General features: G+C 43.1%; 1 protein-coding gene across 1 annotated transcript in view; it reads left to right on the top strand.

Annotated features, from left to right (window-relative positions):
- LOC6031921 (growth hormone secretagogue receptor type 1) overlaps positions 1 to 18,663 on the top strand; it is a 61,796-nt gene that overhangs the window by 22,528 nt on the left and 20,605 nt on the right. Inside the window, exon 5 of the mRNA XM_038258702.1 lies at positions 5,996 to 6,114. Within this exon, the coding sequence (XP_038114630.1) occupies positions 5,996 to 6,114 (119 nt within the window). The remainder of the gene's footprint in view (positions 1 to 5,995; positions 6,115 to 18,663) is intronic.

The following is an 18,663-nucleotide window of genomic DNA, read 5'->3' as shown; positions in this document are numbered from 1 at the left end:
CACCCAGATGAGCTCGTGAAGGTGTACCAGCTAGCTACGGTGACGTACGGGACAGCCTGTGCACCATTCTTGGCAACCAGAACTTTGGCGCAAGTGTGCAAAGACGAGATCGAGCGCTTTCCCCTGGCGGCGAAGGCGGGAACTGACGACGTGTACATGGACGACTTGTTGAGTGGTGCTGACACGCTGGAAGAAGCGTTGGCGCTGCAGAAGGAGTTTGTCGCGATGATGAAGTCGGCTGGATTTGACCTGCACAAGTGGGCATCCAACCACCCGGACCTGCTGAAGTCGGTCCCGAACGCCGACAACGAGCAGGACGCGTTCTTCAAGGACCAGAAGACCACGCGAACGTTGGGGTTACCTTGGCAACCCAGCAGCGACAAGTTCCTCACCAAGCTGCACGAGATTCGCTTCAACACTGGACCACCGACGAAGCGATCCCAGTACTCTGACATCGCGAAACTGTACGACCCGATCGGACTGCTGTGTCCTGTCATCTTCAAGGCGAAGGTGATGATGCAGAAGCTGTGGGAAGTTGAGGTCGAGTGGGACGATGTCTTACCAGACACCGAGGAATGGGATACCTTCCGCAACCAGATCGCCGAGATGGGTGAAATTGAAATTCCTAGAAACGTAATCCCACACCCAAATCCGCTCCAGATAGAACTGCATGGCTTCAGCGATGCATCGATGTTGGGATACGGAGCAGCTGTCTACGTTCGGTGCGTGTACAGCAGGGAGTACAGCACAGTCAGATTGCTCACCTCAAAGTCTCGAATCGCACCCAGCAAAAACGCAAAACAGACCATTCCGCGCCTAGAACTTGATGGCGGGCTTGTACTTGCACGACTAATCTCTAACCTAACGCACATATTGAGCATTCCCTTTACTAGAATAGTTTGTTGGATGGATTCCACCGTGGCGCTTTCCTGGATCCGGACCGACCCAGGCAGACTCGACACCTACGTCAGCAACCGAGTCATTCAGATCCAAGAACTGACCAAGAACTTTGAATGGAAGTACGTCAGCACGCACGAGAACCCCGCTGATGTACTCTCTCGCGGCTTACTGCCGACCGAAATCCGAGAGTGTCCGATCTGGTGGCAAGACGCGACGTATTTGGACCAGAACGAGCCCCTCTGGCCAGCCCAACCTCCCACCATACCTGTAGAGCAACTCCCGGAAACGCGAAACCCAACAGTAAGCCTCCCAGTCACTGATCCTCCTGCCATGTTCAACCTGTTCGAGATCGAGAGCAGCTTCCGGAGAATGCAGCGAACGATGGCGACGATGCTGCGGTTCATCGACTGCATCCGGAAGGACGATCAACGAGAGCGTCGGAGCGGACATCTGACCATCGCCGAACTCAACCGAGCGACGGCGGCGCTGACGAGCATTGCTCAACGAGAGGCGTTCCCCGACGACTTTCAACAGCTGGAGTCCGGAAAGGTAATTCACAGTAGAAGTAAACTAATCACCCTCTGTGTGTTCCCAGACCGTTCTAAGTTCAACGTGCTGCGAGTGGGCGGACGGCTCCGTCACTCCAACCTCACCGTGGGTCAGAAACACCCCATGGTCTTGCCGTCGAAGCACCCGTTCACCGACGCCGTGGTACGGTCCTACCACGAGGAATTTCTGCATGCCCCGCAGCAACTGCTGCTGAGCGCGTTACGGCGACGATTCTGGGTGCAGCACGGGCGCAGTACGGTGCGTAAGATCATTCGACGGTGCGTCACTTGCTTCAAGGCGAAGCCGGTGGCTATGCAGCAGATGATGGGCGACCTACCCAAGGCCCGTCTCGAAGGTGTGTGCCCGTTCCTCAACGCTGGTGTGGACTTCGCTGGCCCGATGTACATCCGCCAGCACAACAAGCGTTCGACGGTCACATACAAGGCGTACGTGGCGGTCTTCCTCTGCTTCGCTACACGTGCCATACACCTGGAGCTTGTGGGAGACCTGACGGCCGATGCGTTCATCGCCGCCCTGCAACGTTTCGTCTCGAGGAGAGGTAAACCGGTCAAGCTATTTACCGATAACGGTCTTAATTTCGTCGGCAGCAAGAACAAGCTGAGGGATCTGTACGAACTGTTCCGGTCCCAGCAACTCAAGGGCAAGTTGGACGACTTCTGCACCAAGACCTCGATCGACTGGCGCATGATCCCTCCCAACGCTCCGCACTTCGGAGGACTCTGGGAGGCCGGCGTGCGTTCTGCCAAGTACCACCTCAAGCGGATCACCGGAACAGCCAACATGAACTTCGAGGAGTTCACGACCGTTCTCGCTCGCATCGAGGCTGTGCTGAACTCGAGACCGATCAGCCCGATGTCGGAGGACCCAACAGATGCCACACCTCTCACGCCTGGTCACTTCCTGGTGGGACGACCGTTGACCGACATCGCCGAACCAGACCTGTCGGACCGCAAAGAGACGACCCTGTCGCGTTGGCAGCGGCAGACGCAGATGGTGCAGCACTTTTGGGCTCGCTGGCACCAGGACTACCTCACAACCTTGCAGAACCGAAACAAGTGGCACAAGCGGTACGAGATCAAGCCTGGGCAGCTAGTGATCATCCGAGAGGACAACGTGCCGACGATGCAGTGGAAGCTAGGGCGAATCGAGAACGTCATCCCGGGTCCTGACGGCCTAGTGCGGGTGGCTGACGTACGAGCTGGCAAGAAGGTGATTCGACGGGCGATAGCGAAGCTGTGCCTGTTGCCGATCGAGGACAACGACGCTGAACAACCCGAAGCTGAGGCTGCAGACGACGGCAGCAACGATCAGGAAGAACAAGAAGATTGAAATTCGTGGATTTCAATGGGGGGAGCATGTTTATTGTGGAACAACCTAAAGTAAATGTAGTCTAGATAAATTTGTGTTCAGTGTTTTATGTACTTTCTCTCTTGATCGATCTGTGTAGTGTAACAATATTTGTGTGACCTTATCAGCGAGAGAATTGATAAAAGAGCGAGATCGTGATCTCCTCTCTAGGCTAACTATTAATATTGGACCAATAAATCTGCCTCTTTCGGCTCTGACCACCCGACGACTCGGTCATATGCCTTGACTTCTAGTCCGCGCGTTCTGTTTTATTCGATCCGTTGCGATCCATTCTTTTTTGCCGGTCCCCGTTTTCCGTGGCCGGTTCCTGTCCGCTCTCGAACGAGCATCGAAGGTGAACAAAAACATTTTTGAAAAAAGAAATAGATCTCATTTACCCTATGATCAATACGTCAAATGCTGTATCAAGTAGGCGAAACCCTGTTTTACCCCTAATCAAACAAATTGTTAAAACATATTTTAATTCACTCTAAATGGCAATTTTTTCAATCAAATTTACAACTCCAATACTTCTAACTTACGTGAAATTGTCTGAGGATTCCGAATATGTCAAAATTGAGACCAAAAAGTGCCGCTATGGAGGCCTACAGGGCAAAAACTAACGTTGTAAAATGTTTGTTCTAGAAAAATCGTAAAACTATTAGAAAAACTGTGATTGGCCAAAAAGTTAATACCGTAGGCTTATAGTCCATGAAATTCCCTAACTTTTGACCTATGGGAGTATGGGTATTGGAGGCTGTTGCAAAAAGTTATTAAGGTTTAAAAAAAAATCCATTTTTAACAGTAATTTGCAAAAGCTATGAGAAAAAGTCAAACCAAACCTGGATGTCTATAGCACATTTTGAAGGGCTTCAAAAGTCCATTCGAATGCATCTAAGAGAGTAGGAATTGATGAAGTTTTACGGAAATGCGAACGATTTTAAGATTTTTCATGTGTTTTGGACCTCAAACTTCAATGCCCGTTTTAACCCACTTCCCTTTGTCGTAGAGGGCTCATATTTGGCATGAGTTCATCTCATGTATAGACAAACAAACCCTGAAAGTTTCATCCAAATCGGAGCTCCTCGATACGACCTGTTTCACATCGGTGAAAAACTCGCTCAATGCAAATTTACATCTTTGTCCAGAGTTAGACCGTGATTTTAGACGTATTTTTGAGGTTTTAGGTGATATATTAGGGTTGTTAACTTCAAATTGAGATAAAATCAGTTTTCACCGACAGAATATTTTGGAAATCGATTTTTTTGACTCAGAATAGTCCCCCCAACAACCTCCAGAAGGAATTTGCGAGGTGCATGCAATTTGCATAATAATCCCCTTCTTACCCACCGTGATTTGAGTTATCACCAAAAAAGTGCACTGAACTGCAATTGCAATTGGTCAAAATGCTTCCTACCTATGGGAGTAAGGGTGTTGGAGGCTGCTTCAAAGAGATATTAAGGTTTTAAAAATATCATTTTTCTACCTGTACTGTCCCATTTTGCGGTCATGTCGAGGAATTTTAGGTGCTCACTTCTTAAATGGGTCTCGTGGCGCAGGGGTAGCGGCTTCGGCTGCCGATCCCGATGATGCTATGAGACGCGGGTTCGATTCCCGCCTTATCCACTGAGCTTCTATCGGATGGTGAAGTAAAACGTCGGTCCCGGTTTCTCCTGTCTCGTCAGAGGCGCTGGAGCAGAAATCCCACGTTAGAGGAAGGCCATGCCCCGGGGGGCGTAGTGCCAATAGTTTCGTTTTTTCTTCTTAAATGATTATGTTGTTAGGAACAATGTTTTCTGAGAAAAGAAAAAATATTAAAATACTTTCTCGCACCCCCCAAAAATCAAAAAAAAAAAATCAAACCATCCACATTAACGACCCCCGGGTCTTTTGTGGTCTCTATTGCAAGTTTCTGCTCGAACCTAGGAGTCCGAAGGCTTGAATGGGGAGAGCACCCAAACCTCTTTCTACTCCAAGGAACCTTCCACCCCAGTGTTTGAACTGACGACCTTTGGATTGCGAGTCCAACTGCCGCCAGCGATTCCACCGGAGTAGGCTTGGTTTGGTGTGTTGTTTGTACTTATGGCATGGAGACGACTCCTACACCTGGAATGACTTAACGGCCTAACAACCAAGGCCGGGACCGACATTTTACTTCCTCATCCGATGGAAGGTTGGAGCAGATGGGAATCGAACCCAGAATCATCCGCTTACAAAGCGGACAGCGTAACCATTCGGCCACGCGCCACGTAACCATTCGGTTCTCGCACCCCCCAAGAACTCTTAAATTTTTAGAATATTTAAGGGTTGGAAATTTTAATTGTCTTATGTGACTTTGCCAATGTTTTTAAAAATGTCATTTTTTAGGGGTCAACTGTGGTTGTGTTTTTAACTAACATTTCCTATATTTTAAGTAAAACGAAGCCTGCAGTAATTTTTCTAGTGTCCCAAACTATGCCTCTACGCATTTTTTTACAATTTGAAGGATAATGGTGCCATTTTATAGCAGAAAGTGAGAAAAACATGCAAAAATTTGAAAAGTGTCTGTAAAAACATGAAAAACTTAGATAAGCAAAATGTTATGATAAGAGGTGGTAGAATAGGCCAAATACAACCAAAAACAAACATAAACTAAACAAGATGAATGCAAATTAAAATACTAAAAATGAAACAAGAAAAACATAAAACAAGAGAAGTAAAGTTTTTCGTAAAACAAAAGTTGCCCAACATGATTTCCTGAACACGGGAAAAATAAAAAAAATCGAAAAAAAATTGGGCAGTAGAGAGTTAAGTTTTTCCCAGTCGGATTCATGTCGAAACAATCGCGTTATTTCAAAACTTTTTTCAGAAATGCTCATTCAATTCAGGATAGCCCATTTTTCCCAGTTAAATCAATACGTGCAGCTTGTAGGAAATTTTACGGCGAATATTTTTCCTCCTGAGAAAATACAATTTTGACAATCTAGAGCCAAGATATTTGAGTTTTAAAGAAGTTTTTTTATTTATTTTTTCTTGTCTAAGAAAACACTGTCCCCAACATCATAATCTATCATTTAAAAAGTGAGCACCTCAAATTCCTCGACATGACCTCAAAATGGCTACTGTATACTCTACTTAAAATGCAATAACAACATTTCATCTTCACAATCGTTCTCCCCCCCCCCCCCTCCCCTTTCAGCAATCGGCCGGATGGTGAACCTGCAGATGAAGGTGACCAAAATGCTGCTGATCGTGTCGTCCGTCTTCGTTTGCCTGAATCTGCCGAGCTATCTAATGCGCGTTCGTGCGTTCATCGAGGTACGTAAGAATGTGGAAATATTTGCAATATGAAATCGCTGTTGACACACACACACACAAAAGTACAATACATGGTACTCGATGTACTTTCGCGCGTGTTCTGTTTACAATCGCAAGATGCGGATTACATTTCTCCGCAGGCGCAATTCTCTACGAAATTGGTCTTTTTTTTTATTTGAATTTTTGTATTTTTAAATCCGGCTGAAACTTTTTTGGTGCCTTCGGTAGGCCCAAAGAAGCCATTTTACATCATTAGTTTGTCCATATATTGTTCCATATCAATTTGGCAGCTGTCCATACAAGAATGATAAATGAAAATTCAAAAATCTGTACCTTTTGAAGGATTTTTTCTGATTGATTTGGTGTCTTCGGCAAAGTTGTAGTTATAGATAAGGACTACACTGAAGAAAAAAATGATACACCGTAACACAAATTATTGGTTCAATAATTCATAACTTGGTCAAAGATTTTTTGCCCATTCTGGACATTTCTGAAAAGTTAGAAGTTTATGTCTCCTAGAACATATCAGAAAATAAAAAAAATGTGTTTTTTGCAAATCAAGTTTTAGTGACAAAAAGTGAAATAAAAAATCACCAACAATTTTTTTACCGTGTATATTTTTTTTCAGTGTTTAGTCCTTATTAATACCTACAATTTTGCCGAAGACACCAAATCGATCAAAAAATTCCTTCAAAAGATACAGATTTTTCAATTTTCATTCATCATTTTTGTATGGACAGCTGCCAAATTTGTATGAAAATTTTTGAGGACAAACTAATGATGCAAAATGGCTTCTTTGGGCCTACCGAAGGCACCAAAAAAGTTTCAGCCGGATTAAAATATACAAAAATAATCGAATGACCGAAATCTCAGAGAATTACCCTATTAGCAAGATGTGTCACTGAGCAAATGGGGCAAGGCATTGAATGTTGGATGGGTGCTTTATGAGTTTACTTATTCTTTTAGATGATATTAAAAGATATTAAAAGAATCAAAACAGGTTTAAAACACATTGGTGTAAAATCAGCTAAAAGCACTAAGAAGGGCTATTCTTTAATTCTCAAACGCTCGAGTAGTAATTTTACCCCTAATTGAGTTGACCAAGATTTTGATGTAAATTGCCTTTTTATTTAAAAAATAAACATATCATCGCCGTCGTGCTAACTTGTCGTACGTGCATTTTGGGCCAAATTGCATTAAGAACGCCATTTTGTGCAACTCACAATGCCTCATCTTTTGACCTTCACAGATCCCCAAATTTCGATTTCAATCGTGAGATATTCAATGAAAACCAAAAAAGCTCCGAAAATTTTTGTCACTTTTCATATGAAAGTGGTTTTAATCTTGTCGTGCTATCTTGCCACTTCCTGAAAATAGATGTAAGTGCGACAACTGGCCAAAGGGATTTCAGGTCAATATGCGTTTGACGCACGTACAAGTTAAACTACCGTAAACATTTGTATTTATAACTTGGGACTCCAGCAACCAACTTCGGGACAATGCACATAATGGTCAGCCAAACAAAACGTGTTTGTTATTGTTTACATTGCGTGCTTTCGTTTTTGTTTATTCAAGGTCTAACATTAAAACGCGTTTTTCTCGGAACGTCGAAATGGCGGGATAGCACGACGACGTCAATATGTATTAATGTGAGTAACATATTTTCATTCAAAGCAATTTTCATCAAAATCCTGAAATTAATGTGATTTTGTTGTACTAAAAGCGCCTAATTTAAAATATATTTCTTCGTAATGGCGCTTACGTCACATAGTCAAATCAATGAAAACTATAGATTTTGCTTGTAAATTGCTGTTATAAAACAATGCTAAAGATTTGGAAACATATTAAATGCTGGCAGTAGCTGAAACAGTGATGTAAGTGATAAAATTGAGTATTCAGAGGGAATTTTGAAAATTCGTCTTTTTGATTTCACAAAAAAAAAATGCAAAAAAATTTCAGAAAATTGTTACCTGCAAGATGATGGTGGTTTTGGTTTAAACAGTAAACAATTTCCCCCGCTCAAATACTGAAATTTAGCATAAAATGAACAGTGCAACTTAAATGCCAACTTCAACCGTGTGCAACAATTTCCACACAACCCGTGCGGGAAGCCGATATTGGGGTAATTCACGTGTTTCAGAATGTCAAAATTCCAATTGTTCGTGTTTGACGTTTCGGGTCGTGTCTCTGATTATTGCAGATTCACTTTTTTGTCCTTACAGACTTTTTTTACGGGAACATAAATTGTCTTTTGATGAATCGTTTTTTTTAATACGTAACCTGAGGAGCTAATATTTTCGCGTGGGTTAAATGGATTTTATCTGTCGGTCTCTACCACTCAAGTATTGTATTAACATTCCTATCAACTTCCCCGTGATTGTTCTGATTCAACAAAGTTAGTTTGATTTGCGTTTTCGTTCGGTTTATTGTTGTTAGTTGCTTTATTTCCGGCAGCTTTAACCTTTCGGTCATTCGCTGCCCATTCGGTTTATTGGTTTTCATAAATTGTATTTTAAATCAAAAGTTGTATTTAATCAAATCGGTTTGATAGCTTTTTGACGAGTTAAAAAAAACTATTTATACAGCAATTCCATTTGAAAAGAGCCTAAACCGAAAAAAAAGTTCTCCAATCGGGCTCAAAAAATTTTTGGGGTTCCTTGGCCAAAATAATTGGACCCGTAGTACCCGTTTGGCCATTAGGGTGACCTACATCGTGCTAGGGTGGTTCAAAGAATGGCAATTTTCGTCATTTTTCGCAAAAACCTCTTTTTTTGAAAAATTATATCTCCGCGCCATTTCATCCGATTTTAGCTGTCTTTCCTAACTTATAGGAAATTGGACGAGCTTTCCGGTAAAAATATTTACGAGACGGAAAAATCAAGTCTGTCATTTAGAAATTGCAAAAAACCATCAAAAAACCTATTTTTTCAACATTTTTATTTTTAAAACCGCTGGACATAGGACAATGGTCAATATGGAGACTTTTATGTAAAATTGACTGGGAAATCGATTCCCACTATCGGTTTTTGAAAATTTTGACGTTTAGACCACTTTTCAAAAAAACAGTTTTAGTGAATGATTTTTGTATTTTTTTAGGAGAGACATACCATCTTGCATTTTTCATGAGTCTTTTTGTAACATTTTAGGCTAATTCCTCAAAAATTTTGAACGAAAAAAAATCGTGACATCACCTTCAAATTTAACTTTTAAACTTAAAAATTGAAAAATCTCATAGAAGTGGTGTGTATTTTTCTTTCAGTGTATTTTTTTCAGAAAGCCGGTTTAATTTCCTTAAAGTTTGTCTCTGACTACTTTTTGATACGATGCAACGGCTTTGAGATACAGTAATTTTTAAGTTACAAAATACAAAAATATTTAAATAACTTACGCCCTTCTCAAATGTCATTTTCGAGTACAATTTGCTCCATATACACAAAAATGGCTTGTATATGCCTAGGATAACATGTCTACAAAGTTTCATTGAAATCGGAGAGGTTCGAGAAAAAAGTACCTTAAAATTCCTGTTTTGAGCTGGAATTGCTCTCTAAATGAAAAAATGACCCTTCTGGGTCATTGTAGATTCGAAAAGTACATTAAATTTCCCTTAAAATGACATTTTCGAAAAAAAAAAATTGCAGTCAGGTAACGGAAAATGGCTGAGTTTTTAAAACTTTTTTAAGTGTTTTTGGATCGTACCGCCCCTCCGTCACGAGATATCAAAAAACGGACCTCGGAATCGTGTTCAAGAACAAAAGTTACCCCTTAGGACAAAGTTTCACGCAAATCGAAGAGGGGTCGGGGCAACTGCTGTTTGAGTTGGCGGAGAATTACCCATTTATTTTTTTCATAAAATTATTTTTATAAGGTCCTATTTAAAATATCTATTGCTCTAAAATCTCCTGTACCTATTCAAACTGAAGATCCGATTTTCTGACTTAAAGAAAATAAGAAAAAAATATATATATATATATAAAACATGAAAATCTTATCTTTTTTAAATTTCACAATGACCGGTATCATTTCCAGAGTTTTTTTTTTAAAAGGACCAATTATCTATTGTCTTTCATATGTTTATAGGACCTAATAAAAAAAACTCTAGATTTATTTGCTGTAGTTTTTTTTTGTTATTTTAGACATTTTCAATGAAATTTTAAAAGCCTTTAGTTATACTAGATTACTAGATTGGTGCATTTAAAATCCAAAGCACAACAAAGAACAAAAATAATCTTTTAAGGCTCTGAAAGGCATCATTACCGATCAGCCATTTGGCGGCCATCTTTGTTTAAGAAAAACATTCAAATCTTGATTCAGAATGTTTCATGAGCATGAGCATGAGCATGAGAGATCACCCATGGTTGCCCCTCCGTTGCTGAACAGAACCGTAATATCCTTTCAGCACTACTGATTATAGGCTTCGACGATCTAGTGGTGTTTCTCTTATCAACAGCATGTATGAATGCGCTGAAAAGATAAAACACCATGATTGCTAAAACTAGATCAGTTGCGAATAGGTAACAGTCATTGGCCACCAACGGCGCCCGCCATGTCAGTTTGTAGACCTCGATTTTAAGGGACGGGAATGTTAGTTAGCGCAGGTTGCTACTAGGGCAGCTGATTTACTCTGTGCTTACACCCCACGAGCGCCAGGAACCTGAAAACTTGTTAGTAGGATAGGGTGTTTGGTCAGGATTCATCATAGAAGATGATGATGCGACCCAAAATCATAGTGTTTGTTGTAAGGTTTTATATATTATTCTCAAGGCAAACAATCGGATGCTGCGGATGAGACATTTCCCGTTTAACTGTTGTTAAATTTTAAATTAAATGGTTTCATCTTAGACAGCCGGCTGTGGAAAGATAAAGCCAAATAATGTTTATTTGAAGAATGAGGTGTTAAACGCAATGCTGCAATGATAGCGTAGTCTGATTCTTAATTATATAACCATTTAATTCATAAATTTGTTACGGAAACGACGCTACGAACTCAACCATCAAATGCCTTCCGATCTTCTTTCTGTTAACTAGATGAGGTATTGATTATCGTTGCCTCTCGAGCAATGATGCTATGGAGAGGGCTTAACACACAAACAACCGACGTCGAGCCCTCCGAGTTACGGAGCTATGGGAAGGTCTTTTCAACACAAAAAAAGACTCGCACACCACACAACGTTCTCGATGAATCAAAATATTATTTTACGCGGTAAAACTAACGAACTCAACCGTCAAATTGCCTTCCAACCAGCGATGATGAAGAAAGGGCACTTTGCACACAAACATAACCATCCGCTTGCACTGACGGAACATTACGCACAAACAGCCACACAAAAGAGACGAAAATTATCGTGAAAAAACAGGACTGCGCGTCCCCAGAAGCACTGCACTTATGACGGCATTATTTCCATTCAAATCTTGATTCAGAATGTTTCAATCAAAAAACGGTTTTCTTTGTGTTGTTTGTAGAAACGTTTTACATATAGTGATTATTTTTTTCATTTCAACTTACTATTTCTGGACCCTGGATTCAGAACCATCATTGTCAGTCATTGCCCCAAGAATGGAAGACTCCATCTACGACCTTAAGCTATGTTTAGATTGAAGTGTAGATTATCACCAATTAAAAGTATTGAGCTAATTCTATGATTTTAATTCAAAAATCTGCATCATTTGAAGGATTTTTTTGTTCGATTTGGTGTTTTCGGCAAAGTTGTAGGTATAGATAAGGACTACACTGAAAAAATGATACACGGTAAAAAAAATTTGGTGATTTTTAATTTATCTTTTTGTAACTAAAATTTGATTTGTTATGAATTTTTGAATCAATACAGATTTTTTCAAAAAATCGAAATCTTGGTCGCACAAATTTTTCAACTTCATTTTTACAAGTAAAAGTAAATTTGCAATCAAAAATTACTTTAGTGAAATTTTGATACAATGCACCGTTTTTAAATCAAAACCATTTTTAAGTAACTTTTTTGAAAAAAGTAGCAATTTTTATTTTGACGAAGAACTTCGTCTTAGGGCTCTATACAGGGTAGCAATCCAAAATTTCGCGGAGCGAAATGTAACGAAAAATTAAACGCGACTGCAAGATTTGTGACATTAATATCTCAGCTCCTGTTCAACACACGTAAAAGTGGTACCCACCAAACGAAAGGGGAGATTTCACGCATTCTTACTATACCTAATTAATGGCCATGAAATTTAGTTGAAGCACTTAAAAACTGAGTTTAAATTAATAAAACTGCTTCCACACAGCAAGCAAGCACGCACACAACACACACACGCGCACACTCTCTCTCTTGACTCCGCCCCCAAAGCCTTGCCTGCGTTTGGCCTTGACACAATTTGGCGATTTATTCCTTTTGTGCTGCTGCTTCGCCAAACGCCAAAACGATGTGATATAAAACGAGGTGCCGATCCAAAATCAAGGCAAATCAATTTTGGACGCCGACCTGGAAGGAGCTCCTGCCTGCTGTTGCTGATGCGGGACCGAGGAGGAAACCAGCCACGAGGAAATCCACGATCGGACGACGTTGCCGTGGAGATCTTGCGGGACGGGACCAAGGAAGGACGCGTAGGGTGAGGGATTTCACAGCTCGGCGAGCTGCCTTCACCCCGCTCCCCCAAACCGATGACGGATTTCACAGCTCGAGGAAGCTGCTCTCGCCCGGCGCCCGGTTGAGGAAGCGGCCAGATTCCGTGCATCGTGTTGCCATGGAGATTTTGCGGGACGGAACCAAGGAAGGACGCGAGGGGTGACGGGATCCACAGCTACGCAGAAAGCTGCTCTCACCCCTTCGCTCTCTCTTTGACAAATTTGACATTTTGGTAGTAGTGGCCACCACCTGGATTGGCCGGAGGCCCCGGGGGTGTTCCGATAGGGGGACATTTGCGGAACCATAAGAGTTGGGGCAATATGGGTATCAAACTTTAGGGATTTTGATACTGGACATGAAATTTGACATTTTGGCAGCAGTGGCCACCACCTGGAGTGGCCGCAGGCCCCGGGGATGTTCCGATAGGGGACATTTGCGGAACCATAAGAGTTGGGGCAATATGGGTATCAAACTTTAGGGATTTTGATACTGGACATGAAATTTGACATTTTGGCAGTAGTGGCCGCCACCTGGAGTGGCCGCAGGCCGGGGATGTTCCGATAGGGGGACATTTGCGGAACCATAAGAGTTGGGACAATATGGGTATCAAACTTTAGGGATTTTGATACTGGACATGAAATTTGACATTTTGGCAGCAGTGGCCACCACCTGGAGTGGCCGCAGGCCCCGGGGATGTTCCAATAGGGGGACATTTGCGGAACCATAAGAGTTGGGGCAATATGGGTATCAAACTTTAGGGATTTTGATACTGGACATGAAATTTGACATTTTGGCAGCAGTGGCCACCACCTGGAGTGGCCGCAGGCCCCAGGGATGTTCCGATAAGGGGACATTTGCAGAACCATAAGAGTTGGGGCAATATGGGTATCAAACTTTAGGGATTTTGATACTGGACATGAAATTTGACATTTTGGCAGCAGTGGCCACCACCTGGAGTGGCCGCAGGCCCCGGGGATGTTCCGATAGGGGGACATTTGCGGAACCATAAGAGTTGGGGCAATATGGGTATCAAACTTTAGGGATTTTGATACTGGACATGAAATTTGACATTTTGGCAGTAGTGGCCGCCACCTGGAGTGGCCGCAGGCCCCGGGGATGTTCCGATAGGGGGACATTTGCGGAACCATAAGAGTTGGGACAATATGGGTATCAAACTTTAGGGATTTTGATACTGGACATGAAATTTGACATTTTGGCAGCAGTGGCCACCACCTGGAGTGGCCGCAGGCCCCGGGGATGTTCCAATAGGGGGACATTTGCGGAACCATAAGAGTTGGGGCAATATGGGTATCAAACTTTAGGGATTTTGATACTGGACATGAAATTTGACATTTTGGCAGTAGTGGCCGCCACCTGGAGTGGCCGCAGGCCCCGGGGATGTTCCGATAGGGGGACATTTGCGGAACCATAAGAGTTGGGACAATATGGGTATCAAACTTTAGGGATTTTGATACTGGACATGAAATTTGACATTTTGGCAGCAGTGGCCACCACCTGGAGTGGCCGCAGGCCCCGGGGATGTTCCGATAGGGGGACATTTGCGGAACCATAAGAGTTGGGGCAATATGGGTATCAAACTTTAGGGATTTTGATACTGGACATGAAATTTGACATTTTGGCAGCAGTGGCCACCACCTGGAGTGGCCGCAGGCCGGGGATGTTCCGATAGGGGACATTTGCGGAACCATAAGAGTTGGGGCAATATGGGTATCAAACTTTAGGGATTTTGATACTGGACATGAAATTTGACATTTTGGCAGTAGTGGCCGCCACCTGGAGTGGCCGCAGGCCCCGGGGATGTTCCGATAGGGGGACATTTGCGGAACCATAAGAGTTGGGGCAATATGGGTATCAAACTTTAGGGATTTTGATACTGGACATGAAATTTTACATTTTGGCAGCAGTGGCCACCACCTGGAGTGGCCGCAGGCCCCGGGGATGTTCCGATAAGGGGACATTTGCAGAACCATAAGAGTTGGGGCAATATGGGTATCAAACTTTAGGGATTTTGATACTGGACATGAAATTTGACATTTTGGCAGCAGTGGCCACCACCTGGAGTGGCCGCAGGCCGGGGATGTTCCGATAGGGGACATTTGCGGAACCATAAGAGTTGGGGCAATATGGGTATCAAACTTTAGGGATTTTGATACTGGACATGAAATTTGACATTTTGGCAGTAGTGGCCGCCACCTGGAGTGGCCGCAGGCCCCGGGGATGTTCCGATAGGGGGACATTTGCGGAACCATAAGAGTTGGGACAATATGGGTATCAAACTTTAGGGATTTTGATACTGGACATGAAATTTGACATTTTGGCAGCAGTGGCCACCACCTGGAGTGGCCGCAGGCCCCGGGGATGTTCCAATAGGGGGACATTTGCGGAACCATAAGAGTTGGGGCAATATGGGTATCAAACTTTAGGGATTTTGATACTGGACATGAAATTTGACATTTTGGCAGCAGTGGCCACCACCTGGAGTGGCCGCAGGCCCCAGGGATGTTCCGATAAGGGGACATTTGCAGAACCATAAGAGTTGGGGCAATATGGGTATCAAACTTTAGGGATTTTGATACTGGACATGAAATTTGACATTTTGGCAGCAGTGGCCACCACCTGGAGTGGCCGCAGGCCCCGGGGATGTTCCGATAGGGGGACATTTGCGGAACCATAAGAGTTGGGGCAATATGGGTATCAAACTTTAGGGATTTTGATACTGGACATGAAATTTGACATTTTGGCAGTAGTGGCCGCCACCTGGAGTGGCCGCAGGCCCCGGGGATGTTCCGATAGGGGGACATTTGCGGAACCATAAGAGTTGGGACAATATGGGTATCAAACTTTAGGGATTTTGATACTGGACATGAAATTTGACATTTTGGCAGCAGTGGCCACCACCTGGAGTGGCCGCAGGCCCCAGGGATGTTCCGATAAGGGGACATTTGCAGAACCATAAGAGTTGGGGCAATATGGGTATCAAACTTTAGGGATTTTGATACTGGACATGAAATTTGACATTTTGGCAGCAGTGGCCACCACCTGGAGTGGCCGCAGGCCCCAGGGATGTTCCGATAAGGGGACATTTGCAGAACCATAAGAGTTGGGGCAATATGGGTATCAAACTTTAGGGATTTTGATACTGGACATGAAATTTTACATTTTGGCAGCAGTGGCCACCACCTGGAGTGGCCGCAGGCCCCAGGGATGTTCCGATAAGGGGACATTTGCAGAACCATAAGAGTTGGGGCAATATGGGTATCAAACTTTAGGGATTTTGATACTGGACATGAAATTTGACATTTTGGCAGCAGTGGCCACCACCTGGAGTGGCCGCAGGCCCCGGGGATGTTCCGATAGGGGGACATTTGCGGAACCATAAGAGTTGGGGCAATATGGGTATCAAACTTTAGGGATTTTGATACTGGACATGAAATTTGACATTTTGGCAGTAGTGGCCGCCACCTGGAGTGGCCGCAGGCCCCGGGGATGTTCCGATAGGGGGACATTTGCGGAACCATAAGAGTTGGGGCAATATGGGTATCAAACTTTAGGGATTTTGATACTGGACATGAAATTTGACATTTTGGCAGCAGTGGCCACCACCTGGAGTGGCCGCAGGCCCCGGGGATGTTCCGATAGGGGGACATTTGCGGAACCATAAGAGTTGGGGCAATATGGGTATCAAACTTTAGGGATTTTGATACTGGACATGAAATTTGACATTTTGGCAGTAGTGGCCGCCACCTGGAGTGGCCGCAGGCCCCGGGGATGTTCCGATAGGGGGACATTTGCGGAACCATAAGAGTTGGGGTAATATGGGTATCAAACTTTAGGGATTTTGATACTGGACATGAAATTTGACATTTTGGCAGTAGTGGCCGCCACCTGGAGTGGCCGCAGGCCCCGGGGATGTTCCGATAGGGGGACATTTGCGGAACCATAAGAGTTGGGGCAATATGGGTATCAAACATTAGGGATTTTGATACTGGACGTGAAATTTGACATTTTAGCAGTAGTGGCCGCCACCTGGAGTGGCCGCAGGCCCCGGGGATGTTCCGATAGGGGGACATTTGCGGAACCATAAGAGTTGGGGCAATATGGGTATCAAACTTTAGGGATTTTGATACTGGACATGAAATTTGACATTATGGCAGTAGTGGCCACCACCTGGAGTGGCCGCAGGCCTCGGGGATGTTCCGATAGGGGGACATTTGCGGAACCATAAGAGTTGGGCCAATATGGGTATCAAACTTTAGGGATTTTGATACTGGACATGAATTTTGACATTTTGGCAGTAGTAGCCACCACCTGGAGTGGCCGCAGGCCCCGGGGATGTTCCGATAAGGGGACATTTGCGGAACCATAAGAGTTGGGCAATATGGGTATCAAACTTTAGGGATTTTGATACTGGACATGACATTTGACATTTTGGCAGTAGTGGCCGCCACCTGGAGTGGCCGGAGGCCCCGGGGATGTTCCGATAAGGGGACATTTGCGGAACCATAAGAGTTGGGGCAATATGGGTATCAAACTTTAGGGATTTTGATACTAGACATGAATTTTGACATTTTGGCAGTAGTGGCCGCCACCTGGAGTGGCCGGAGGTCCCGGGGACGTTCCGATAAGGGGACATTTGCGAAGCCAGAAGAGTTGGGGCAATATGGGTATCAAAATTCATGATTTTTGATACTGAACATGAATATGGCCATTTCGACAGTGTTGGCCAAAACCTGGAGTGGCCGGTGCCCTCAAAGCAGGTTCTCCCGGGGCTCGGAGAGCCTTTTACAGAACCATACGAGTTTTGGCAATATTGGTATCAAAATTCATGGTTTTTAATACTGAACATGAAAATGGCTGGAGGCCCCGGGGGTGTTCCGATAGGGGGACAATGACGGAACTATAAGAGTTGGGGCAATATGGGTATCAAACTTTGGGGATTTTGATACTGAACATGAAATTTGACATTTCGGCAGTAGTGGCCGCCACCTGGAGTGTACTTTCCCCCGTTATCCAACGTCAAATTAACATGAGACAATCTTTGAGCAGAAATAAATAGATCTTAAGAAATAACTCTTTATTGATTGATTTTGTGGCCAAGAAACGCAAATATTAATAACTATAAAAAATTCATTTACTTTTGTGTCCGAGGTTCTTCGTCATGATGGTTATGCCTGTAGCATTATCACAGCACCTTTTTTTTTAAACTAGTGCACATGTTTGCTCACTTTTGAAACATTCAGTATTACGTCCTTTTGAAATTTTAGTCTTGACATAAATTTTTGAAAGTATTGTTTTCGAAAAGATCGCAAAATTTCACGAATGTTTCATATTTTATTGTACATAGTAAATCGGACCATTAGTTGCTGAGATATCGATGTTAGAAAATGGTGGGTTGTTTGGGTGAGACTTAGAAAACATCAATTTTTCTGTTTATAAACCTTTGCATGGCAATATCTCAGCAACTAAGAGTCGTATCAACAAAGTTCAAAAAAGCAAAATTTAAAGAATTTTCTCAGCTCTTCAAAAATATTTTTTTCAAAAGTGGGCAAATATGTGCACTTATTTAAAAAAAAAAACTGCGACTATTTTCCAAAGAGTTACCTAAAAATGGATTTAACTTGAAAACGGTGAACTTTATCGAAATATTACTGAAGTACTTTTTGATTGCAAATTTTATTTAACATCGAAAAATTAATTTGAAAAATATTTGTGACCAATATTTAGATTTTTTGAAAAACACAGTATTGATTCAAAAATTCATTATTCGGTCAAAGATGTTTTGCACAATCTGGATATTTCTGAAAAGTTGGTATTTTATGTCCCCTAAAAAATATAAAAAATGTGTGTTTTTGCAAATCAAGTTTTGGTGAGAAAATTTAAGTTAAAAAATCACCAATTTTTTTAACGCTTATCATTTTTTTTCAGTGTAGTC

The sequence above is a fragment of the Culex quinquefasciatus genome, chromosome 3, assembly GCF_015732765.1.
Source record: "Culex quinquefasciatus strain JHB chromosome 3, VPISU_Cqui_1.0_pri_paternal, whole genome shotgun sequence".
Taxonomy (NCBI): domain Eukaryota; kingdom Metazoa; phylum Arthropoda; class Insecta; order Diptera; family Culicidae; genus Culex; species Culex quinquefasciatus.
This window is presented reverse-complemented; position numbering and strand designations above follow the sequence as displayed.